At 48.3% G+C, this 26417-nt stretch overlaps 4 protein-coding genes across 7 annotated transcripts in view; 2 read left to right on the forward strand and 2 right to left on the reverse strand.

The window, feature by feature from the left end:
- The window catches only part of LOC120898430, a 49852-nt gene extending 31580 nt beyond the window's left edge, over positions 1–18272 (reverse strand). For 2 of the 4 annotated variants that reach the window (XM_040304275.1, XM_040304274.1), the window contains exon 1: positions 16490–18272. In XM_040304275.1, the coding sequence (XP_040160209.1) occupies positions 16490–16703 (214 nt within the window). In that variant the 5' untranslated portion in view covers positions 16704–18272. The remainder of the gene's footprint in view (positions 1–16489) is intronic. The other 2 variants (XM_040304276.1, XM_040304277.1) reach the window with 1 other exon arrangement.
- A 1515-nt stretch (positions 18273–19787) lies between these two features.
- On the forward strand, positions 19788–23574 carry LOC120893664. The gene is made up of 3 exons (XM_040295687.1): positions 19788–22101; positions 22173–22417; positions 23027–23574. The coding sequence occupies exons 1-3, from the start codon at positions 20401–20403 to the stop codon at positions 23547–23549; spliced, it is 2469 nt and encodes an 822-aa protein (XP_040151621.1). The 5' UTR covers positions 19788–20400; the 3' UTR covers positions 23550–23574.
- A 61-nt stretch (positions 23575–23635) lies between these two features.
- On the reverse strand, positions 23636–24933 carry LOC120893668. The gene is made up of 2 exons (XM_040295691.1): positions 24699–24933; positions 23636–24619 (listed from the first exon to the last, which is right to left on the reverse strand). Exons 1-2 carry the CDS (start codon positions 24812–24814, stop codon positions 23983–23985), a joined length of 753 nt encoding a protein of 250 aa, XP_040151625.1. The 5' UTR covers positions 24815–24933; the 3' UTR covers positions 23636–23982.
- Positions 24934–24982: 49 nt separating this feature from the next.
- LOC120893666 lies at positions 24983–26406 on the forward strand. The gene is made up of 4 exons (XM_040295689.1): positions 24983–25236; positions 25304–25439; positions 25509–25785; positions 25894–26406. The coding sequence occupies exons 1-4, from the start codon at positions 25055–25057 to the stop codon at positions 26184–26186; spliced, it is 888 nt and encodes a 295-aa protein (XP_040151623.1). The 5' UTR covers positions 24983–25054; the 3' UTR covers positions 26187–26406.
- The last annotated feature ends 11 nt before the right edge of the window (positions 26407–26417 follow it).

Below are 26417 nucleotides of genomic sequence, written 5' to 3' on the forward strand. Positions count from 1 at the left end.
ATGTGCGAACAACGACGGTTCGAAACCGTAAAGGCGAAAGTGACATTTTGATTTTGGGCACTTTGGACTGACTATCCTTTATGTTCGGCATCCTGGTCCGCTTTCCAAGGCAGGAAAAGCGGAAGGAACTCATTCGATGTGCTTGAACCTTGTACTTGAACGTAGCATTTGTGCTTTTTGTTTTTGTTTGCTTTTCCTTCTACACGTTGTGCTTGCAGTAGCGCAACGCCCAGTGGGCGCAACAGTGGGGTGGACCACGAACACTGGGTGCACCGACACACTGTTAGCTGTTGGCATGCAACTCTTGGCAGTGTGTCAGGGAGCCGCCGCCACTGCTGTAGTGTAGTGTAGTATGCTTCAATGAAATATGATATGTAAGGTTCAAGGTTATTCAACCTTGGCTATAAATTGTGGTGTCGTCACCAAGGGTGGTTAGAGTTTGACCGAATTAGTAGGCTTTGAGGTATGTACGTGAAATTTCTTTAGATTGCACCATAGTTCAAGCGCCAATTATTGGTTTGTGCTACATGCAGAATTAATCATCTACTCTTATTCAGATTTATGAAACTGAATGAATCTTTGAACTGAATTAATACATTTTAAATGTAAGAATTCAGGATGCTTCAAAAGTTGATAAAACTACCAAGATTGTTTAATCTGTGTAGAGTCAAAATATTTAGACATTCATAAATTTGAAAATGTTCATAATTATTTTAAAATATCCTTACAACCTTCAGAGATTCTTGCCTTCTTGTAACCCTTAAAAATTTATGTTGAAATTTTAAAAATGTTACCCTTAAAAATTCATAAATATTTATGGTTTTAAAACAATCCAGAATCTGTGAAGATTAACTCTCGATCAATTAATGGATCTTTAGAGATCCTAAAAGATTACTGTATCTTTAGAAGTTTGATTCGAATCCCCGACACTGAAGTAATTTTAATTACTCATCAATGAATGTTACCAATAGTTGTATCGCTAAGTGTAAGGTTAGTTTAAAACACGAATCTAGTTCCACTCAGTTCTTCGCTCACTTGACGTCAAGTCAATAAGCATCCCCTATCTATGACATCTCGGAACGATCGAAAAATAAAATATATGCCTATAAAATCGATGCAAAAGGTTAACATACACCTACACGACTTCGCTGGTCACTGAACACGGTCCACTAATGAGTTTTCCGTTCGCCTCTCGGCTCACTCGGACCACCGGCGGACGCAGGGCGCGGATTGTAGCCAATATTTGCTTTCCGTAAATATTTGCACTACTTCCCCGTTATCAACTAGCGCACAGAGCGCTGGCCAGGCACTCCCCAATGTTTAGCAAACAGACGCGATGCGAAGCGATAAGGCTACGGTCAACACTAGACGATAGTGAACTGGAACCGGTACACTTCCACGCGATACGGTTTGAAGAAGGGAATAGTTTTACCCTGGCAGACAGGAAGGTGAATTGCAATTCATTATTCTAACCGAACGTGTAATGGAGCTGTAGGATCTTAGATGAAGGAATTTTGCTGGGCGGAATTTGATTTGCATTTGATTATCGGATCACACTGCTTCGTTACTTACCATAAAGAGGATTAAAACGACAACATGTCTTCAGATTTTGGATTTTTTACACAGAAATGATGATGTGTTTCAAACAAGATCTTTTAGTTTGAGATTAAACAGTAAATATGTGGAGAAAGGTGTTTTATTGCTTTCTCTCTCTCTCTTTCTTTCTCTCTCTTTCAACGCGTTTGAGCTATCGCTATCGTCACAGTATCGTACCAAAACAGTCACTGCATACAAATATGGTCCCAGCTCATAAACCAAGCTGCTTTACGACGTCTCAAATAACCACACAGTGTGCGTTGTTGTCATCACGTTAGCGGTACGGTACAGGTTATTGTGCTGTGTACGTGATTGTAGGTGGAAAAAAGCTTACAACTCGTGCGAGCTATTGCCCGCGAAATGGCAAAACAAAAGAAACAAGCTAAAATTCGCGCCAAAGAAACAACACTCCACCACATATACGATCGATCAGCGATCAGCGAAACCACGTTCGAAATTCGATAGTGACATGACTTTGCGTCGACACTTGAAGATCGCAAGGCGTTGAACTCCCGAAACCAGGTACGTGAGTCGGCACTGCTTCATGTCACTTAGATGATCTCCAATAGCCAACGATCACTGTTGATACTTTCTCCAGCTTAAAGGCATAACGCGGTTCAAACTTCCGGTGGATCGACCGAAAGGAACGATCCTTAAAATTTATTAGGTTCACCTTCTATCAGCCCGGATATTGATTATGTAACACTGCGATGACTTCTACAATTCCCCCATTTTCTGTCACAATCAATTTTGTTTGGTACGCCAAACGCGTTTCGCCTCCAAGCGTCCCACTTGCTCGTGCTGGTGTCAATCATTCAAACCAGACGTAATGGGTTTCCGATCGCACCTCATCTTACGCGAACTATTACAACCACCGCTACGAGATACCGTCATCACCAGTCTGCCCTCAAACAGAGGGTACACGGGCAAGTGGTTCGGTGTAGTATTGCATATTTTCATTGCATTGTAAGCACGAGCTTTCGCTCCGGCCAGACTTCCCGTCATCCCGTCAATCAAGGTGCGCTCCCGTGATTATCAAAAGATGGTCGGGCGATAATGGTGCGGGCCTCCCTGTGGGGAAGGCAAACGTGCTGCTCATCTAACACCGCGCCTGCGTCATGGTGTTTAGTGTGCCGCTCGGAAATGTGGACCTGGGTACACTCCGGGCTACACGCCCAATTCCCTCCGGGGCCTTGCTTAGACGTATCTGCCGACCCGTCCCACCCGGCTTGACCTTTCAACTATCTCTCCCTCTCTCTCTCTCTCTTTCTCTAGCTGGGAGGGGGACACATTTGGTAAAAGTCACTTCTCCCAGACAGTGTCGTGCCGAGGTCCAAAAGGGAATGAAACAACTCCGACAGCGAGACACCTCCGGATTGTTTCACAGCCGACGGCGCACCGATATAAGGACGTCGCTCACCTTGTCCGGGCACTGGAGTACTAGGAGAACTTAAACTACACAAGTGCTCAAAACGTGATTGCCTTTTTGCGTGAAGGTAACATTGGTTGGCCGGAATTGTTACGGGCGTTTTCCCCCCCTTTTTCTGCGGTACCAGTTCGAACCGGCACAGACTGGAAAGCCGATTGTAGGCAGATTCGATGTCACGGTGTGGAGTTTCTCACCGAACCTCCAATATTCGGCTGGGGAAGTGAGCAGTAAGCCGAGGACGAAAAGGTATTAGTAACAAGCGTTAACGCTTGGAGAGGTTTTGCTGAATATGTAATTCGCCGTCAACCCCGGTGCGACACTGACCCGGTGGTGAGATTGTTTTATTGGTTTTGCTCTTGATGCCGTGGGTACATGATTTGCGGTTTTGCAGTTCAAGTGGAGGGAAAGTTAGTTTCGTTTCGTTCGCACAAAAGTGAAGCATTTGACCTCCGTCCGTAGAACTAGCGGTGGTTTGCCACGAAGCATCAAAGCGAAAAGTACTTGAAGTGAAAATTCTTCGAAAAAAGCGATTCAAGCTAAAAATATGCTTCCAAAATATCTGCAAACGACATCGGTGACAAAAATTAGGCTTCTCCTGAACCCAACTTTCTGCCTTTGCCGTGCAATCTCCACTTCATAATCGTCAAGAGCAAATGGGCAGACAGTGACAAGAAGGTCGCCACCTTTCCGCCATGCTTCACACACACACACTCACACACACGTGTCGAAGGTGGACCACACCAAACCCACTTGCCGGCACCCAACGGAACCACTTTCTCAAGCGACTTACGCTAGCCGTCTTGCGTGCCGGTCACCCCCTTGGTCCTTGCATCCTGCCAGGCAAAGGAACCTTTAAATCCGTGCCGATCCGGATTTTACTTTGACGTCAGCGAGAGCGAACACTCCGAACGACCCGCTCGCAATACGTGTGGTAGGTGCCGCAAGTGGGGTGCTTCGAAATGGTTCTCTATTCACAAAACCGCCCCAACGCAACGCAACAATGCTTTTTTTTTCGTTGCGCGCACACATTCACGGAGCTGTTTGGGCGGGAGGGAGGCCAGGGGACTGCAAAAATAAATACAACAAATTTGCACGCACAACGACAACAGACAACAGCATCATCAATCAAAACTCAAAACTTCTCCACATGACAGGGCGAGGCCTTCAATTAAAACTCCATTAATCCGTGGCCGTAGAAGGCCACACCAACCAGGGCAGGCAGGCAGGCAGGCAGGCAGGTTCGCCGGTTGACCTATAAAAGTGGCCAAAACGCTCACGCTCAGAATTCGCCATGTCGCGGCGCTCGGGTGTGCTGCGGCGTTCGTGGAATATTTCTATGGAATCTATATTAACGCCACACTGACCTACAGCGAACGCGGCCATTACCCATTGGAACGGCTGTTTGGGCTGCGCAGCGATTATTAAACAATTTTCTGAATCTGCACGTTTACTGCTAGACACTGGAAATTGCAGCTGAACAAAGCATTCTAACATTTTTGTCATAAAATAGACACACATTAAGTTTGGTTGGTGTTTTTTTTTTTCATTCATGTAGCTAAAAATACAAACTAGACTAGGCCTTCGCATTGGGGCTATTAGAACAGAAGAAATTTATGTCTCTTTTCTCTTTAACCTGTTTGACTGAAAAAATACGCACTTGACGAACACACGTTTTAATTGAAAAGGTAAGACTAGATTTAAGAACATTCACTGGAATCATTTGTATCAATTGAACCAGAAATAAACAATTACAACAATTACAGACAGGAAAATAATACTCCTGCCCATCTACCTAAAATATATTAAACGGATTAAAGTCGAAGGAAGCGGTATTCTGCCGGAACGGAATGCATACCTTCAAAAATGGTGAGTGGTGTTGGTTTTCATCTCTTCTACAAGCTTCATTTAATTCGCCCTCAAATCACATCTTGCCCGAGCCCGAGCGCGAATCGGTTCGCTTGCTGTTGCATTCGTTCGGGTAATTAGAAACACAAAATTAACCCTCCTATGGCCAACCAGCCCCAGGAACAACCTTCACATCCTAAAACCGCCACTTCGTCGTCTTGCAAAACGGAACCGCCGAGTTGGCTGTCGCAGGGAATGATCGCAAAAAACACAACAACAACAACAACAACAACAACCACAAGACACCCGCTGTGGCGGCCGCCAACATGTCTGGCGCGATCTCTCGTACGATTCGCAAAAATTCGCTTCACCCTTTGGCGCACAGACACACACACACACACTGCCGCTTACATAAACCGCTCCCGCAATCCCCCCGGCTGTCCGACTGACGTTGGCAGGCAGACGCATAACCTCGAAAAACGATTGCGCGAAGGACACGCATAGATGGGAATGGGTGGCGGCGTGCGCAAGATGTGTGTGTGGCAGATTGGATCACTTGCGAAACGTGATCGTTTCATTCACGGGCTTCGAAACACCAGTGCGAGAGAGGCACCAGATGAAGAGAAAGAGAGATAGAGACAAGAAAAAAACACCTGATCACACCGCTATCAGAGCTACATATTTGGTACCGATCGGGCAGCGATCGTACTAGATGGTTATGCTCTATCTGTTTGTTGCGTTTTTTCTCTACCTACTTTTTTCTTAGAAAACATTTCTAACTACGCAATACAACGCACTCACCCAGATCCTTACCCCCCACACGGACCCTGTCTGCGACAGAACGTGCTGAAATGAAAAACGAAAGCACCGCGTGTTCCGTGTGTCGCACTTTCTCAAAGATCTCGAATGATTTCTCACGGGTGTTGAGTTTATCGATACTGAGGGGGGGTTGGGTAGGGAAACGAGAGCCCGCCCGTACTCCCGTTGCAACCCCTGCGGCTAGCCCGGCGGAGAGGCTACAATTACGTCGTTAGCATACATTACTTTACGCACACACGCCATGATGATTAGCACCCATGATTGGGGGATGCAGCGAGTGCAGCGGGGCCGGCAGGAGGTGTGCAATTGTGACGGAAAGCTGCAATAATCAATCATCTTGTGGGACGTTGGGAAATTTTCATAATTCCCTCACAGATCGATTCGGCGCAGGTGAATGACGATAGCAACGATGTGGTTACAAACTACGGCAAGAGCATATCTTACTGAAATGCTGCATCATTGAATGTTCAGTTGCTTTCTTATCACATCAACATCAATATATTTTCAATTATTCTATTAAAAAAGGAAACATATTTGCAGCTGCAATTATTTCTACATTTTCCAACAAAGTGTGTTCTAAATAATTAAGAAATATTAGCACGTTGTAGACACATTTGTAACGCCATGTTTTCCCATTTTATGTTTTCATGCTTTTATTTTTTTGGCATCCAATTGATAGACTTTGTTTTTAGGGTCAGTAGTTATTTCTAGCGGCGGACGAAATTCGATACGATCCGCACGTCAGCGGCGAAAGAGCTGATGCTAATGCTCAACTAGGAAGAGTTAAGTTGCTGTTTCGCACGCGATGCATTTGCGGCTGGCACACAAGCCAGGAGTGTACACACCACCGCGGTCAGTAACACTTCATAAAACAGTCAACATGGACGCGCGCACTTCTGCCCACAAGTACCACCTGTGCAGTCCCCTCGATAGGTACACGATTAGGTGTGTGTCTGTGTCCGTCTCCCAAATTTGCGTCATTCGTCGTGCATTGATGAGTCTAAATTCCACGCGCGGTAGGAAGCCGAACAAGTGTGTCTCCCGTCCGGCTTACGCGCGGATGATCTTCCCTGCTTCTGGGGTGTAAATTCAACTCCCTGCCCAAAGTAAACTACCGCCATCCCTTGCTATCTAGGGGACTGCAAACAAATAAAACACCCAGGATTAGTACAAACAGCAGTGTGGGGTTAATTATTTGTCCGTCTGTCCGCGGTCGCCTGAACAAAAAATAAAGCATGAAACGAGGTACAATGCACAAATTAGAATGCAACTCTTCACAGCTACCCAGGTTCGCTGTTGTCTCGTCGGCGGTTGTGTTTTTGTTGTGGCTGCGTAAAACCATTTTAGACGATTTACGCTGCCCGTTGCTGCGCACTGCCGCCGTACGTGATCAGCTCAGAAAACGCGCATTCGATGCGCGACGCTTCCGCCACAGATGGATCGCGTCATTTCGAAGATCGTGCTGCAGCTATCAAAATATGGCGATCGGTAGCTGATCTATACAGCGCACTACGACTGTTCCCTATTCAAACTCAACCACCCTCTCCTCTACCGCGTGGCACGTGCCATATTGCACCCTGGAGGGTGAGCGAAATTTTCCAAATCCCACCTCAATACGCTGCGCAATAACCGACCGACACACAGCTGCACAGAATTTCGCACAAATGGCTCCGGGACGGAACGTCAAACGCCTCGACCAACGCCCCGACCAGTTAGCGAGGTGTTAAATTGTTTACTTTCAAATTCCTATCGGGAAATTAGAGGTTCCAAGGGGCGGCGATGCATCGTTGCGCTGATGACGCTTACCATCCGGGCCCTCCCCGATGCCAATCTGGGGTGAAACTCTTTTGGAAACATAGCCCGACCGAGTTCTTTGGTTTAGTTTGGTGTTGTGCTTAAAAGAAAACTGAACACAATAAATTGTCCCTGATCAAAGGTGTCTTTGAATGTGAGCTAGCTGCAATGAATCGCAAGCGCGTTCGATACACGTGCCATCGAGGAGAGAGGGAAGCGATCGTGGTGGTGGGACTTTATTTGCTGGCACTTCATTTACTGACACCTACTCGCCAATGTTTAACGACCAAATGTTTGACCGGTGTTTATTGTTCGCCGCTGCGGTTATCTTTTGCCCATTACACGGTGCTTCGTGATTCACTTGCCTGCGTTTTGACCAAACTAATTTGGCTAGAGATGCTAAGTGTGTATAACAAACCTCCGCTCTTTGCAACACGAAGTTGAACAGTTCACATCACAAAAATGCGTTTTTCCACACCAAAATTCACCCTTGGAGTGTACCATCAAGTGTTTGAATCGATTAATATGCATCACAAACATATCACATGTGTCGCAACGACGCCTTTATAAATCCTGCCCGAGTGCCCTTCCCCCAATTGCACCCTCCACGCCAAAGCTTTGCAAAAGCTTATTCACGCCATTAGCAATGCACTAGCATCAGCAATATCGGACACGTGCCATTCCCTTGGGGTGCCTGTGTGCTTGTCTTCGATCCATGGGTGTGTGTGTGTGTGTATCAACTACACACACTTGAACGAGGCCGCGTATATTCATATCGAACTCTCCTACACAACTATACGCGCTCGGTGCATTTAAATGCAGTTTGCTTCTGTAACAAGCCGATCGCGGCATCGTTCTCGGCAACGCATGATGCATCACCATGCTCGGCACGATTCGAGACCAGCCCTGCCTAGGGATTGGGTGTCGAGCCGGCTTATAATAATAACGGACTTTAAGGGGCACGATCAATTTACTAAAAACAAACCAACGCCATTGAATCGTTATCGCTGCACGCCTCTTAGCTTCAAGTGAGTGTTGGATGCGTTTGAGGCGCTTTGTGCGATAACGGTGAGCTTAAATCTGCATCTAAAGGTAAGCCAATGAGCTAAAGGGACAGAACACGTGGTATTGCAATATGGTACGCAAGTGCATGGTAGGAGTATCGGGAAGTTTTACTATCAACGAGATATTTGTTAGGAACTTCTTGTTTAATTTCAGTACGATTCGATTTAAGTATACCTTTCATAAACCTAATTTTTAGAAAACAGATTCACAGAGCAAACGTAAACAAAATATAGAAAGACGGCATCCTAAAACATCGAGTTTGTAGCAAAATAGTTCAGTTTCATCACTTAAAATGAAAATAAATTACTGTGTGAGTAAGAGCATTTCACGATCGGTCCGTGCGAGTCTTGTTACCAAATTCCACGCTGCAATGATACTCCATGCATATGATGCAGTGCCAACGCGCAGAAACGAACGATACGGACAACATAAACACTTCCCCTTTGCCGTTTGCTGACTTGAAGCATCAGCCGAGGAACAGCGCACACCTACTTCCGCTCGAGCAAAACAGTTCTTACCATTGCACATTCCGATGCCCGATTCCGATGTCTTCGTTTGCGCTGATTCAGATATCACACATACACACACGACGCTTAATGACGCTGGAATTTAAACATACAAATTCCAGCACCACGTGGAACGCTTCCCGACGCCGTAATGATTGCCATTGGCCATCCTCATATCGCAAAACCGTAGGCTGCACTAAAAGGTTCGCGTGCCCACGCGATAGAAAACGTGCAACGATTCTTAGCCACGGGGCAAAAGGGGGGTAGTCAGGGGGGGGGGGGGAAGTGGTGTGTCACCCTGTCGGGTGCATCAATTATTTGCCATCGTCACTCGCACAACAATCATCGACAATAATAATCATCGCACCCTCGAGCGCAAGCAATTCTTACCACGCCCGGGCGAGGGCAAGGGTTGTGGGAATGGGTAAAGCGCAGGGCACGCCACATTGTGCACAATGGCACTCTATTAGACTGCAGCAGGCAAGTATGGCTGTTGATAGGCGGTTTTGAGTGCTCCATCCATCGGGAAAAAGGCAAACAAATCATCGACTGGCACGTGGTGGATGATAATTATTGGGTACGAAATTTCTTGGCTCGAAGAGACGCATGCACAATCGCTCTGCATTTGAGAGTGTTGTTTTATATACCATTGTAAAAATATTCATCTAGACGTCCTATGATTGAGAATCAGATTAAGAGTTGCATATTTGTTAAATCTTCTTTTTTTTGCCACAATCTGCCGCAAAAGCGATAAACGCTATCAAGAGCACAGTTATTCGGTACATTGAGTTGACTTTTTCGATCCGTCCGTCCATGCACTCGCTTCATTTCCAGCTTTAACTAGACCGGCCAGAACTTCTGCTGCTTGATAAGACAGTGGGAGCAGTGCACGAAAACACATCCAGGCGCACGTAGTACCACCATATGTTAACACAAATTCGTTTAAAATCATTACCAATGACCCCCGGAATGGACATCATTCAACCGAGCGAAGGGCGGTGCAAGATGCGATGCGTGTCTTCTAGCCCCGGGCTGGTGCGGGAAGGTGTACCCCTCGTTGCGGAGCAGATCGTAGCCCCAACGTGATAAGGGGAGCCAGCAGCAGCAGCTAGCTGTAAACAACGTGAGCCTCGTCAACCAACCACACTGTCAACTGGCGCGCGATAAGCCGGCGTGTTCGGTGAGAATCTGGTTTTCTCACACCCGGTCACCCGGCAGACTCAGCTGCTGGTGTTGCAGTCGGGGAGATTCTCTTTTCTAACCACCCGCAGTCCCGTTGGCCAGAACAGCTTGATGGGAAGATTCCATTCGCGTGCATGCATGCATCGAGTGAACGGGTGCATCAATTGCTCACTATCGCAAACCTTGGCTTAGGAAGCAGTACAGCAGGCACTTAGTTTAGTTGTTTGCCTACTATAAGCTATTGAGATTTAGCAGCCGCTTGGGATTAATCAATGGCATTCAGGAAAGCAACGAACGTAATGAGGCACAGTTAGAGGGACAGGCACTAGACTATATGTAATATTTTAAAACATTGAAAATTTAAAACGCAAATCTTAGCAGAAGGAAAATAATTGCGAACCATGACCAACCTTGTCTACCACACCCCTTACACCATGTACTGCGCGATGCACTTCGATCCGACAGTCCCACAACGATGGCAACAAACGATCGTACGTGACCACTTTGACGATGTAAGCGCACTCTGTTTGCTGCACCGCAGTGATTGCGCGTTGAGTGCAAATGTGTGGCCAACTTCTGCCAGAGAGCTAGGGCGAGCCGCAATGGGGCAGGAAGAAATTGCGAAGAATCACGCCACCCCAACGGCCAAACACGCCCGCAGCAAATCGGAAGCGAAATAATGCAAACCACGCGCGATCAAAAACCCCTCCGGGGCTTGTTAAGTGGCGCTAGGTAGTGGTCGTAAAAAGTGTCGCATGGCTTACATTTTTTTATTTGCTTTGGTCGAGCTATGCCATAACTGGCATAACTGGGTCTCTGTTTTTGCGTACAAGAACAGTAACAATAACAAATGCAATAACAGTATTAATAATATTTTTTTGATTGATTGATTTGACCGTTGATGTCGTTTTATTTCCTTTAAACAGTAAATCAAAAATGATGCAGTGCATTTCGTATTGTTCCAAGAATTGTTGGATATTGTACGCAATAACGTTTGCATTAAAAAAAATGAACAAAAATTGTCACATATTCACGGGTTTACAAGCACCAACCAAATGTTGTTGCACCTTCAATCATTTTAACCCACGAGTCTGAAGCAAAAATTTGGAAGCTCTATCAGTCGTACACTAACCGTTATGGTAAAAAACTGAAGAAACTTCATTAAGAAGCGTGCGGGATCAAAGAACGGCACCCCGCCACGACGAATACGGATTTCGTGCGGAAGTTTTTGGTAGTCAGCCTTCAGTAAAGTTAGCTTTCAGTTCAGCCAGTTAAGTTAGACAGTGTAGATAGTACCATATACAGTCTTGCATCGTATTAGAGACCCAGAGAGGCTCGAACTCATGACGGGCATTGCACAACATCGGTTCGGTTGTACCACTTGCCGGCCGTACCACGAGACCAACCGAGACCAGACACGTAACTAGACTATATAAATAATTTGGTCTGACTACTCTAAGAACAAGAAGATAAATTCAAATCAAATTTGAACACTAGAACTAAAGTGTATATTTTTTTAAATTATTTCTTTCTTTATTCTTGATTATGTATCTGGCCTCCGTGGCCTACATACATCACTTAAAACTACAGGACCTTTAACTAAGCGTTCCTATGATTTAGAGCAATGTATTCTTTTAAATGTCGCAAAATTTTTAAAAAATTATTGATTTGAAACAAGTGTTGATTTTGTATATTAATGCTGGTATGATACACAACAGCGTTCGTGATTAACAATCTTAGACAGATGTACACTATATTGAATTTAACGTCAATTGAATGTTTGAAATGCCACACGAAAGGTGTGTTTGAATAACATAAAAGGTTAGTGCCATCGGTTGCAGGAAATGGCATACCAAAGCATAACCTTGCCTAACATAGCGCATTTCAGCGCACTACAGGTAAAGAAGTATTTACATATCACTCGAGAGAAAGTGAACGCATAGTTTGTAGTTTTTATACGTTTAGGCCGTACCGTACACGGCATACAGAACTTCTCAACAATTGAATCTAAATTATTTACAATTACACATTACAATTGACGCTTTATTAGTTCAATAAAATCTCAAACCATGGACTTACGGGAAAGAAGAGAAAAATATGTTAAGTGTAATATTTTACTGTCATAAAAGGTTTAAATAGTCGGAGAAAAGAATATTCTTAAACTTTATATTTAATACTCCATATTTCTAAGAGTGTGTTGAGTAATATCATCAATAAACAATATTTCACACTCACTTTCACTAGATCGCTAAATGGGCCTTACGAAGGGTAAGAACACACCGGTACACTCAAACCACAAAAGTATGCACTAGACAGTTTAATCGCGTAATGAATTCGCGTCATACCAGTCCCGCCCTTCAATACAATATGGCACCGTAACTATCGGCGCAGGGCAGCAAAAACTAAACGCGCGTGCACCGATTGTTGGAGGATTCGCTCGATTAAACTGGCGCCCGGCGACGATATCCGGTTTCAGCCAGATGTCTGCAACAGAACCGTAATGCAACAGAAGGTGTAGAACGGAAGCCAGCACAAAACCAAGTCATTCCTACACCTGCAATCTGACAGCCGGCTGCTATTGAACGGGGAAACCGAACACTCGACACTGCCCCTTCCGGCAGGTCCTGCTAGACGCTGCTAGACCTTAGTATGAATTCCGTATTCCTTTCTCAGAAAGCTGGTTGACACATTTTATGACAGGCCTTGTGTTGATTTAAATTGCGGTGTTTAATATATTTCAATTAAATTAGCTGCTCTGAATTCCATTAACTGTAGACAGGTTTTTTTTTGGAGGTTAAGATATATATTTTAATTGTAATCTAACGATAAGCTTCGTACAGTCGTGATGAATACTTATGCATTTCTTACTGTCTGTATTACTGTATGTTTCAATCGAAATAGGTCACTGCATTCAATCTGCGCTTTACGATTGAAAGCCGCTACGTTACTGCTGACCCACATTTAATATCATTCGCCATATCTCGCCAACTATGCTCGCAAACAGAAGCACTGTAACATCAAAGGGTATGCGATGGAGCTGCTAGGAAAAAGCCATTTCACTTCCACTCGGCTGGAAACGACTCCGCTGTCTATACATAGCCACCCCCCGCCTCCGACGAGCATCCGTAAATCGAAGATAAAATCCTGCCCACCGAAGGACCTATTGCACAGTCATCACACACGCACACGTGCGTGCCGGTTGTGCAGACAAAAAAAAAGAAAGGAAAAGAAAGGAAGCGGCAGCAATGCAGCAGACGAAGCCAGGAAAAACTCCATCCGCGATGCATTTCCCCACTGCTTCCGGCTAACCGGCTAACACGGGGCGACGTGCGTGATTTAATTGCGTACGTCGAGACAATTTTTCCCGGCCAAACCGGATGGGGGACGACCGCGTCGCCATCGCGACGGCTGGATAAAACAGAGAGAAGAAAAAAACAAACAAACAAACAAACTAGGTTACACAAAGTGCATAGCACTCGGGCCGGCCTACCTTCGTCTACCGTCTTGGCCGGTTCCATGTTGCAAAACCGGCAGGCTTGGCGTTTCGTTTTCACTTCACCGAGCCAGAGCACTTTCGCTGCCAAGATCGCGGCACGATCACGGCAGCATCTACAGCGAGATTCACTTTTTGCTGCTGTTGTACAGCGGGTGATGTACAACCGCCGCACATCCGCATGCTCTCCGAAGCACCGGGGCTAACCCTGGCCTTGAAACTGGCATTCCCTTTTTGCACCACCATCGCGCCCGTAGACGACGACCACGGCGACGGCGACGTTTGCCGTAGGCTCGCGTGTTCCGTCGCTCGAGTGTGGAAAGGAAGCAGCGAAAGTTTGTCGCTATTGGTCGTCGAGGGCAGGTTGAGCCGAGCGCATAAATATGCTTGCCGTGGGTTCGCTTCAACAAACAGCGCAGCAAAAAAACATCATAACCAGCACACAAACTGTGATGTCTTTCGGCCTGCTGTGCTCTCTCGGCGTGTTTCGCGCCTGTGCCTGTGTGCAGTCTCGGAAGTGGGCACCCATGTGTCGCCTAGTGGTGCTAAAAATAGCATTCACCCGAATGCAACTGCCGTGAAGTGCACACAACACTCGTGGCAGTGCGATCGCTTTCGCACGGCCAGGAAGCGCAGTCGATGCACCATGCAAGTGTGTCGTGACACAGTGATTTGTGCGACTAATCGTGTACGGTAGCACTGCTGTAGTGTGTTTTTAAGTGCGATTTTTTTGTTTTGTTTTTCGTTTGCACCACAAAACTACAAAATCGAACGATATTACGGCAGCGGTTTCGTTCCACTTTGCAATTTCGCTGTGAATGAAACATCAAACCATCGAGTGCTCGGAACACCTCGGAATGTAGGTTATGGGTTAAGGGGATTTCCAATACGACAAACATTGCTCTCTCCCTTCTGCCCAATCAAAAACATGTAGTATATCGCGAAACAAAAAGGACAAACGTCAGCGCAACAAGAGGAATGGATGAGTTTTTTTTTTGTTTTCTTCTTTTTTTTTTTTTGTGGCACTACCTTGGCACATCATCCCATCTGCCAGAAGGGTTGTTTTCTCGGCCAGCGATCAAAATTGGCTGCACGGTGTGTTTTCTAGCCATAAATATAAGGGATGAATGTGTTTGTGATGTGAATTGCTCTGTGCGGGAGGATGTGACTTCTTACTCATTTCGTAGGAACTAATAAACTATTCGTAGAATGTGCAAACTGCGCTATTTTCTTGTTGTTTTCATCCGAATTCTTGCCTTTTGTTTGACTTTCTGGGAATTTGCTCCTACACTAAGGGTGATAAAAGGCGACAACAACAACAAATAATGATTATGACGAAGATTACCTTTAATTTCTGCATTATTACACCCCAACAAAGCAAATAGTGATAATTATTTCGCGTGTTTGGATGCCAATGCTCAAGGATGATCTAAATTTATTACAATAAGAACTGTCAATATCTTAATGGAATAGAATAAGAAAATCATTTGAATGCTTCATTCTTGTACATATGCAGGATTAGTATACCGATCGTATCTTTGAATTGAATCCTTTCCACTGTATAAAACCCACAACCGTTTTAGGGACATATAATTAAATGTATTCCGAACCTTCAGCGTAGGAACCTCTGGTAGCATTGATCCCCTTGTTATTAATATGCAAATTAAACTTTAAAACATTGCTAAAGGAGACGTCACAATTGCAAGTGTCTGTGCCGATGACTTGCCCTGAGTCAAAGAGACACATTTCGAACAACGATCAATCTTTACAATTAATCTTCAACATCTTTATACTTCTAATGTTTCCTACTGTCTAACCATCCTTTTAAACTAATCCTGTTTTTTTGCAATGAACATCGCCGTAAGGTGTACTTTGAATAGTTTATCGGTTGCTAGATTTCATAGAACAAGATACTACATTTAAATCTAGCTATTACCCTCCCCTTAGCGTAAGAACAATTCTGGCCGATAGAGTCACCAATATCACGTGACGAAAGCATGGCCAAAACAACGCCTCACATTGTACACAGGCAATGGCACTGCGCTGCACGTAAATAGCACGCTGTTACGCAATTTACCGTAAAGAATTCCTTTTCTCATTCCAGATAAGATACGACGCCGTTTAGAATATTTTACAAACGCAGTTACGCCACAACAGTTTCTGATACGATACAGTCAGTGTAATACCCACCCGGAAAACGGAAACAAAGCCCAACAAAAATAGCACGAAACTCCCTTGTGCTATCCAGATTTTCCATTGCCCAGCAGAGCGAAAGGTGCGGAGCTGATGGCATACTGGCTCACTCGCCCAAAAAACCAAGCCCAAGGACACACACGCGTTCCTTGGGCAGGGGTAAAGCGTGCCACAACCGTCACAACGCCGAAACGCAGTTCGGCGTGTGTGGAAGGAGAGGGGTCAAAGACCGCACCGCTGGTGTATCCTTGAAACTGGGACATGCGCCATGACGTCAGCATCAAAGGAGCAGTGCTGTGAACCAACCAGCCATTGATGCTGTAAGGATAGCTACGTTTATCTCTTTCACCCTCCCGGTGGCGTGATGTGTTTATGCGTGGAGGAATGTATATTCCCCCTCAGTGTTTTGCTTTTCTCTGGGACGCACACACTCGCGCGAAAAACGCAAACGTAAACAAAAACAAAGAAACGACACACAAGGCCTTGAAACAAAGAAACAGCTATGCTGGTAGTGCTTTTATGAAAAGGATGCTCAAATGTATTTTGCATGTAGCCTATTCTACCTACCTTTGCGACGGCCGTACGGTCCCAGAAAGGCAACACCCTTCCCGATCACATTGTCGTCGATGTACTTCATTATCTTGAGCGTGTCCTCCGGCCGCTTCAGCGTGCTGAAGGCGGCCTTCGGTTTGCCCGCGACATTGCCGCCGACCGAACGGAGCGGAAAGTCGTCCCCGCTTAGCGACAGGCTCTTGGTGCGGCTGGCCTTCTTAAAGCTCATCGTGAGAGCGGATGCGCCCCCTCCGTCCCCACCGTCCAGTACGGCTTCCACGGTTACGGGATAGCGAAATGCAGTTGCAGCGCGCACACACACACCAAACAGTGATCTGGGGATGCTCTTTCCCTTTAGCTGATTTCTACGTTCTACGCTGCCACTTTCCACCAACTGCACTCTGTCCGATAAGGTAATGTTCGACCGGGGGACAGAAGGCAGTCCAAACGAAAGGAATGGTAACGCCACCCGCTTGCCGAGGGGCTCGCGTTTGCTGTGGGCTTCCCTTTACGGGTCTAAGTAGGCTGGCAGTTGGTTGATGGGTCGACGACCTACCGCAACGGTGACCACGGCGGCAAGGACACTTGGATCGCTCATACGGCTCGCGGTAGCGCGGAAAGGGCCACCGGCACACGAATTTCCGATTACGAGGCACCGCACACACCACACAGACACACACACACGCACGCCACACAAACACCACACTGAGGGAATAGACAGCACTAACAGCACATAAAGAAAGCACTCTCCTGTGTTGTGGCAGACGATACACACTCTATACACTTGCTGCTGACCGGGACACAGAATGATTTCTATTTCAGGCAATGAAATCAACGACTGGGAGCGGGGAGCTAAATCACTTTTCGCTTTCCCCCTGCCCTTGGCACGATTGATCACGAGATGCAAAAATTTTCCACTCAAATCTTCTCCTTTAGAGCACTTGCTGCTGCTGCTGCTGCTACGTTGATGACACGGCACGTTTTGACAGGGACCGTGCGTTTGACACTTGGTGCAAATACAATTGAACGGGGACACTTTTGCACGCTCACCGGACTAAACACTTGGCCGCACCCACCCGCACTTGTTAGCACTGTAGCACACCGACCGAGCGGCCTTTGTACAGCGGCTGCTACGCTTGTAGAGAACGCGCTCGTCCTGTTCCTTTGTACGCACACTACGCGCGCGCTACGGTGCTGTGTTAGTAGTGTAGGCGCTACGCTTACACACGCTCAATTATCATCTGAGTGCGCTGGGCGCGCTGTGTGTACACGATAAAAGCGATTGAACTCACGCGGCTTTCTTCACACCTCACGCAGACAAACGGTTCCTTCTAAGCAGTTTAGCGTTTACTACTACCAACCCCCACTCACTAAAGCGGGGAACCCCGTTCTTATGTTCTTCTCAGCCACCACCAGCAGGTGGAAAGATGATGCACTCAAGGTAAACAACACGCTGTAGCGATGCTGCTGCTGCCCCCACTGGAAGGGATAATTTTGGCGAGAATTCCTTTCCGCGGCCTATCTGCCTACCAGCAGGGCGGGTTCTCTGTGCTGCACCGTAATCGGGCAGGCGATATGGGAGAGGTTTGATTTTTTCCTCCCAAAATACGCACAAAATTGGCACCGAAACGACCTCACACAACGATTTACCGTAGTAACCACCGCACAGAGACACACACACGCAGTTGGAATCGGGCTGGGCACGGTACGAAAGAGACAGGGGAAATGGGTTTGTTTTTCTCAAGCAGCCGACGCGTGCTAAGCGGACGAAGCATGGACTTGAATTAAACGTTTCTCACCTACCGAGTGCGAGCAAGACCCTTTCGCAAGACGGCCAGCCAAATCCGTGGCTGCGAGTGAGAGCGAATGGTTTGCGCACAGCGGGACAATTAAAGCGTGAAAAGGTCAAAACTAGTAGTGATTACAAAAAAAAACATTTGTTCTTTCGTTTTCATTGTTGACTATTTTATGGTTTATTAAATGCTAATAAATTATACATAGATAATACAACTGTGGTGGATTGTAAATGATGAATTTCAAATGAATGCGAAGAATCAGAAGAGTTTTATTATATTTTACATGATCAACTATTACACACAATTTCTATAATTTGTCCAACATAACACCCCAAAACATCTGCACTCTATTTTTTACATAAATTTATTCCACACGATCCATGCCTTTCTGCCACTGTGCGCTGATTCGAGAGAAAAGAGAGAGACCGCCGCACTGTTCGAGAGCAAACGCACTTTCAATCTCCCGCTCTCACTAGCGCAGCTCTTTGTTTGGTCGCGTATCGTCAATCAGCTGTTTTCGTTTACGCAACCACAGCACACACGTTGCTACCGTTGTATGCGTAGTGCTTGTGCAGGTGTTAGTAGATCGTTTGAAATGACGTAGCTAATGTACGCAATTTGTAAAAAAAAACGCATCCCAATGTTTCCTAAATAAGTTATCATATTTGATATCATGAGTAGAAACTATCTATTACTAACAGCACCTAATGTTATCCCATGTACTATGTTATGCATTCAATAAAAGCTTTTCAAAAAGAATGTTTGAAAATTCTGTAAAATGCAGATTAAATTCCTTCAGATAAACCTATGCAACCTGTTATTCTAGTTGATTGTTTTATATACTTCGCCATCTACATTGGCCTACTCCACGGATCTTAAACTACTCAAACTGCGATTATTAAAAATATATATATTTATTTACTGTAACAACACCTATGTACACTTTTTCAACTTCCGCTGATCAATTACAACGCGCTGAATCACTGCCAAGCACGCGTTTATTATCGTTCTCCCTTTATCATACCACCACGTTCCTAAACGTTCGCCAATAGCTCACAGTGCGGATCTCCGCCAATAGTCATTTCCCTACAAAGTTGGAACGTTGATGACCCTTCGAGCGCAAGCGAACGAACACGACAATTAAATAGCTGAAAAATCGTATTAAACCGTAACAAAGCGGCACATGCTATTGCACCTTCTCAGCGGCGGCGACTCCCACCTACCACCGATCGGTTCGTTAGATGCCAAACACACACACACACGAGGCATATAATTTATGAGCCATTCTAGCCCGTCACTGCCGCAAAGCTTCCTGCTGTTGTTGTTGCCTGCTGCCGCTCGATGAGAAGCTCCAGCTGGCACAGTGCAGGCAAACAAAGGAACCACCCAATGGTGCTAATTTGTATATCCCCTTCCCCTCCCACAAAGGACGCACCCGGTCTCGAAGGTGATAACGTATAAACTAACGATGACGCGGCCGATTGGCTTTGATTTTCCAATCAACACACGCGCCACAGGAAATCCCATCAAACCCGCGGCACGGTAAGTGCCCTTTTCGCGGTGGAGTCTCCGCAGTGGCAGTGGAAAATGCTCTCGGGAAACACACAGCGCTTTGCGCAAACACCAATCGGAGTCGGAGCCCGAACGGTTGGAAAAACGACCCGTTCGGAGTCGGTCGTAGTTTCCGTTACCATAGTGCGCCAGGGAGCACACAACAAACAAAAAGCGCTGGTTTGGTTTTGCTGCCAGTGTGAGTGTTCCAGTGCAAATTCCAGTAGCGGATAGTAACGAATTGTGCTGCATTGTTAAAGCTGCTTTGAAAAGAGGCTAAAATTTGGGTCCTTTCAATTTAGAAACACCTGTCAGCAAAGGATATCAAGCTGCGGAGCATCCAGCAAGACGAGAACCAATATTTCCAGGTCATCCCGCTCGACTCAACCTTAAAACGTGCAAAAAAACGATGTCATCCGAAACGGTTTACGACGTGGCAATGCTGCCCTAAGCACACGGCAGGCTCTCGTGCCTACCCGAACCTTCCGAGCGCTCCAGGGTGTTCTAGATTTCTAGAATATTTCGCGCCCCTCACACACACACCAAAAACGCCGTTCAAACTCGAAACATTCGTCGACCATGTCGGGACAGCACGGTCGGTCGGTGTTTGTGAACTCCTGCATCAAGAAACCGCTCAGCCCGTCCAGCAAGCGACCGAACCCATCCTTCCTGGTGCCCCAGTGCAGTCTCGACCGGGGGCTGGAGGATCCGCGTACCCAGCAAGCGATGAGCACGATCACGCGCAAGAAGGCATCGATCAAGTGTCCGCTGGCCAGAAATGGCCAGTACCGCCGGTCCAAGTGCTGCTCGCTCACTCACCAGCTGCGCAAGGAGACGGACAGCTTTCAGACGATGGTCCAGTTCTACGACAGCATACCGGACTACAACGAGCTGCTGCATCTGCCGCGCGAAGAGTTCTACTGCCGGCTGAACACGCTGAAGAAGAAGCAGCGCGAGCTGAAATCGATCTGCTTTACGGGGGAGCTGCCCGAGCGCCGGTCCACCAGCTGCCGTCCACCGCTGTCACCCGAGCCAGCGAGCGGTGAAGTTCAAGGGCTCGGCAAGCACGACGACTACAAGAACGGCGGCAGCGAGAGTGCTCCCTGTGCCCAGGGCGACGCTGGTGGTGCATCGAACGCAAACGCTCGCCCGGGCGCAGGACTGGCAGAGGAGGACGGTGACTCGCTGCACTCCTGGAGCAAATCGCCCCCGACGGTCGTGGACACGGCGCAGGAGAGCAAGGCCCCCCCGGACAGTGCGGCACGCAAAGGATCCGCCAAGTCGGTGCGCATCGACAGCGGGCCGAAGGAGTGTCACAGTCTGCGGGACGAGCTGGGTTGTGGTACACGGTACCGTTCCGGCACGCCGTACGTGTCCGATCCGGACGAGAGCAGCGCACCGACGGCGAAGGACGGCGCCACGCCCACCGCCTCCACCGCCACGTGCGCGACGCCGACCGCCAGCTCGGACTTTGTCGAGCGGTACGATCGGTACGTGAAGCGCAGCCTGCGCTGCAAATCGGCCAGCCCGATACGCAACCTGACCAACGTGACCATCCCGCAGCCGTACAAGATGACGCAGCGCGAGGAGGAGCAGCGCACGCTGCAGGAGCTGCTGGTGGCAAGCAAGAGCGCCTTCCCGTCGAGGGAAGCGCTGGCCGACGGTGGGACCGCTCGGTCGACCCAGTTCCGGGCGAACCCGGTCCCGATCACGTCCCGCATACCGCTGTTCGAGACGATCATGGCGGACCAGGAGAACCGGAGCCGGCTGGCCAAGCTGAATGCCGAGATCGAGCTGCAGTCGCAGATTAAGCCGTTTCACTTTTCCGAGCGGCTGAACCGGGGCCACAGTCGGTGCCTCAGCCGGAGCCTTTCGTCGCCGGCCCTGCTCAGTACGGGACTGGAGTCGGACGGGGGGTTGCGCCGGACACGCCACACGTTCAAGGCCAAACCGTGCCCGAAGAAGCTGTTCAGTAGCTACTTTCACACGAAAGCCTGGGAGGACGAGTACTTTCGCCATCTGAACAAGCGGCTGCGGGCGGAGGAAATGTTACGGCAAGCCGCCCTCCCACCATCGATGGCCCGGCGGGAGCGGGCAGAGCGCAAGGGCGGCTGTCTATCGCGCCACTCCGGCGGCGAGGAAACGCAACCGAAGGAACGGCCCGGCTCGTCGGGCAAAAAGTCCAAGCGCAAGCGAAAATCGCGCAAACCGACCAAGCGGCGGAAAAGTGTGGAGGAAAAGTGTGCGGAATACTTTGCGTCCGTGCACGACCCATCCCGGGTGGGTAGTTTTTTGGGATTTGGAGAGGTTTTGAAGAGTTCATGATTTAATTTGCCACTCTAATCCCGTAGATTCCGTACCCGACGAGCAACTCGAGCTGCAGCAACAGCACGGACAACAACCGTGGGTCGGGCGATACGCCGGCACCAATCTATCCGGTCAACCGGCCGAACCTGGCCGCCACCCTGCGGACGGAATGGTGCCGCAAGAAGCTGCGCGACATGGAGCTGGACGATACGACCGCGGACAGGAAGAAGGCGCCCCGGTTCCGGTGGGGTGTGAAGAAATCGCAAGCCTTTCAAAACCTTAACCTAGAGTAAGTGTACCAACCGATTCTGTGTTCGGGAGCAGGACCTATCCAATTCTGGAGCCTATTTCAATGCTGTAATCGATTCTGATGCCGGAGCCGATTTCGGAGCCGATTCCGGAATCGGAATCGACCTGGGAATCGCAATTTACTCCGGTAACGGAATCAGCACTAACTCCAGAATTGAAATAAGTGCCGGAATGAGAATTAGTTCTTGAATTGTAGTGAGAAGTTTCAGCAACAAAATTAGTTCAGGAATCTCCATGAGAATTGGTCGTTTACAAGTATTCAAAATTCTTATGGAGATGGCAAAACCGACTCCGATCTTGAAGCCAGTTCTGATTTCTGAGCCAAATCCGATTCTGGAGCCGATTCCGGAACCAGTTCCGGAGCCGATTCCAGAACCAGTTCTGGAGCCGATTCCGATTCCAGAGCCGATTCCGATTCCAGAGCCGATTCCGAAGCCATTTTCAGAAACTGATCCCGGACCTACTATCCGAAATCAATTCCCGAAAACTTCAGAGCTATCCGGAAGCGATTCCGACGAAAACTTCATTTTTCCCATTACTAGTTTGAAGAGTGAACCGCTTTACAAATCTGTCCCGCAAACGCTTTCAGCCATACGCACGAGGAAGAGCTAAACCTGCGACTAGCGACCAGGCGGGCCGAGCAGCGGCTACGCCAGGAGGAGCACGCCATCAACATGGAGCTGATGAGGCAGCGCGTTAAGGCGGCCCCACTTCTGCTGGAAGGACCCCCGCAGTGGGGACCCCGGTTAGGCCATGTGGCACATCGCTGTGCGAGCTTAAACCGCGAAGCGGAACAAACCCAGCACCGCAGCAAGCCACCGGAGGGTAAGCTGGGCAAAGCGATCGCGCAGAAGCTGTCCGCCGGTGGCGGTGGCGCACCCAGCAAGAAGTGTGACTCACCCGTTACATCGTCCAGCACCAGCACCGGGAGCCACCAGGGGCGGGCAGGGACCGGTGAGGATGTGCGGCGGCATCGACAAAGAACCGTAGCAGCGGAGCAGCGTCGCAATGCCGGCAATGGCAGCAAGCTAAGCACGTACTCGTTCGACTCGACCGGCAAGCTAAGCTACAAGGCGTGCGATAGCGAGCTGCTGAGCCTGTCGGATGCGTAGTGTGCGGGCGGCAAAGCGCCCGGTTGGACGGAGCTGGGGACGGATGACACAATCAGATGTAGGGATTTAGTGCGTAGTTGATCGTATGTGTGGGACTGATCACGGCCATGTGCACGTATATTTATTTAATTTCGTTCTGTAAAGGGATTCTCCCTTCCCAGTTCCCGTTTTGTTTTACGGCTGTGTGATTTGATTTGAATTATCTTCTCTCTCACACACACACACTCTCCATTGCAGTGCAGTAGCGTACTATCATTTTTTGTGACCAAAACTAATTAACAAATAAACATATCAAGAGATGAATTGTTGTTTTTCCAACCCGTACGTTTTGGGTACGTACCAATCGGGGACAAAACATAGCTAACGATACGTTTAACAACATAACGCAATACACAAAGCTACTAAAGTACGCGTGACGCAATCAAACAGTTTATCAGCAAAGATCAACGCCGAGCAGCTTTGCTTCGCGCTGCAAACGATCGCGTTCCGCGCGCAGCCGCTTGATCAGGACGGCTTGCCGCTCCAGCTGCCACTCGATCGGTTGCTCCGCCAGTTCCGTATCGGTCATGCGACGGTACCGCAGATCGGTCACCTTACCGTGCCCTTCCCCACGCCGTACGTCGATCAGGATGCGGACCAGCGGCACGTAGAAGCAGAGCAGCACCAGCAGCTCGAGGGCACACACGACGACCACAAACACCTGCGGCGTGATGGCGGGATTCAGTGCGCCACCCGCCCCATGGTCCGGCCGCTCGTACGGAAACAGATAGCGCACCTGGTTCTGCACCGTCAGCAGTATCACATTCCAGAGCGTTGCGATCTGCAGCGGTGCCTTCCGGTAGACGGCCAGCGCCCGGTAGTGGTCAAAGTCCGGCTCGGCCAGCCGTACGAATTCGGCTTTGTTGCGCTCGTGGATCACGTACGTTACCAGCCAGTACACGATGCGCAGATAGATGATGAGGAAGTACACGGAGGACGAGCGATCGGTGTCGCCTGCGGGCTGTGGCCAGCCGGCTACCGATGCAACCGTGCCGGCCGTAATGATCACGATGGCGAGAAACAGATGGGCGCTGGGAAGAACACAGATGTTGGGAGCGGGTAGATTAGAGACGATTTGTGCCTGCTCGTGGCTAGAATACCCAAACCTACCTGAACAAGCTGATGACAAAGATGGGACGAAAACGGGGTTTGCCCTCCATCAGGCATGGGGGTGAGTACAGTTTGGAACTGTTGGACTGCGGCGGCGTATCGGAGTGTGTTGACATTCTCGCGCAGAGTACGGTGAACGATCGAGCTTCACCGGATAATGGAACCGCGTGGCCGCGACAGTGGCTGACAGGTGAACAGTCGCTAGGGAAAGGACACCGGCGGCGAACAGTCAATGTGGGGAAGGGTTATTAGAAAATGGAGATTTTTTGCAGACGTACGATCAAATGATTGTCATGCTTCAGTTGTCAGTTGATCGATAACCTCCGATCGTGAGCGAAGGCAAAAAGTGGTACAAAATGTCGACCTCCTTTCTTACTCGTGGTTTATCGTCGTTTCTGTTTAAATCGTTTGCAATCGGTTCGTCCAGCGTCGCGGGTCGAACTGCCGGTCCGAACCAGTCCCTGTTCCATTCCACCAGCAACACCGAGCCGGAGGATTCGGTTCGGTTTGATAAGCTAGAAACGGTGCCCAGCGCATGGTACGGTGGCAATGTGCATCTTACCGGAAAGGGTGGGGAACAATTGATCACATTCCCTTCTTTACAGCATCCAACTGTTTGTTACCCTTACGCTGACGATCATTTCGGTGATCTACACACTGCAGCAATGTGATACCACCACGGTGTGCGTGTACTACTACATGCTGCTCTACCTGCGTGGCGTCTATTGGGCGATTGTTTATGTAAGCAATCAGACAAAGGGAACTCCAACCCAACAACCCCCACTCTAAGATCTCCTTCTTCTCATTTAGCTAATCCATCTGTACACTAAAAGCCGCCACCAAAGCCTGAATCGCTGCGGCCACCATACGTTCGCCGCGAGGGTACACCGGCACAAGAAATCCAGCCTGCAGCTGGTGACGCTATCGAACATGGTGCTGCTAACGGTACACACCGCGATGGGTCACGGCTTTGGGGAAACGTTTATGCAACGGTGCTTTGTGGAGGGCTTTTCGTCCGTTGTGTTTGTAGCGTCCTTCACCCTGCTGGAGACGATGGTTATTGTGCCGGTACAGCTATCTTACATCGGTAAGCAAAGGGCGTTCGGCTTCAGGCGATAAGATATGAACGGTGTGTAATAATCACAACACTCATGCAAACCGCACACCTTTTCTTTTGCCAACCCCAAAACAACAGTTCAAGTTCGCGTGTTCAATCTGACCCGCCCGATGCCCGACGCACAGCACAGCGCTAACGATCTGAGCTTAAGACTGTGCCCGGCCGAGGATTACAGCGTCAACGACAGCTTCAAGAGCATTGCCGATCCGAAAGAGTTCGTCCAGCTGCAGGCAGCGTTGATAAGTAAGCTGAAGGAGGAGAACGATCAGCTGCACAGCAGGATACAGGAGGCAAGATGTATGGTCGAACTCGCGCCGAACCAATCGCTCAACTACTCGCTGGCGGAGCAATCTATGGTTGGAGGTTATTGATAAGCCGTAAGCATCCCTCTGAAATTGTACATCGCCGTCTCTGCGTAGCCAAATCCAGAGTAGCTTTGCGTGCAAGGACGGTGGAATTTTGCTACCTTTTTTTTTTACTACACGTGTAGTATTTTTTGAACATATTTTGTTTGTGTATAGTGCGATTCTTTTGCTACACTGCACCGCTATGATCAATAAAGATGGATGGATGATTGCATGAAAACTTTAACACACAAACAC

The sequence above is a fragment of the Anopheles arabiensis genome, chromosome 2 (assembly GCF_016920715.1).
Source record: "Anopheles arabiensis isolate DONGOLA chromosome 2, AaraD3, whole genome shotgun sequence".
NCBI classification, from domain to species: domain Eukaryota; kingdom Metazoa; phylum Arthropoda; class Insecta; order Diptera; family Culicidae; genus Anopheles; species Anopheles arabiensis.

Excerpts from the sequence above, each read along its gene's own strand:
- LOC120893668 (XM_040295691.1), bottom strand. The coding sequence starts at position 24,814 with ATGTCAACACACTCCGATACGCCGCCGCAGTCCAACAGTTCCAAACTG. Across the intron at positions 24,620-24,698 it reads TTTGTCATCAGCTTGTTCAG|CGCCCATCTGTTTCTCGCCA; the intron begins GTAGGTTTGGGT and ends TGTTCTTCCCAG.
- LOC120893666 (XM_040295689.1), top strand. The coding sequence starts at position 25,055 with ATGTCGACCTCCTTTCTTACTCGTGGTTTATCGTCGTTTCTGTTTAAA. Across the intron at positions 25,237-25,303 it reads GAAACGGTGCCCAGCGCATG|CATCCAACTGTTTGTTACCC; the intron begins GTACGGTGGCAA and ends CCTTCTTTACAG. Across the intron at positions 25,440-25,508 it reads TCTATTGGGCGATTGTTTAT|CTAATCCATCTGTACACTAA; the intron begins GTAAGCAATCAG and ends CTTCTCATTTAG.
- LOC120893664 (XM_040295687.1), top strand. The coding sequence starts at position 20,401 with ATGTCGGGACAGCACGGTCGGTCGGTGTTTGTGAACTCCTGCATCAAG. Across the intron at positions 22,102-22,172 it reads CCGTGCACGACCCATCCCGG|ATTCCGTACCCGACGAGCAA; the intron begins GTGGGTAGTTTT and ends CTAATCCCGTAG. Across the intron at positions 22,418-23,026 it reads TTTCAAAACCTTAACCTAGA|CCATACGCACGAGGAAGAGC; the intron begins GTAAGTGTACCA and ends AAACGCTTTCAG.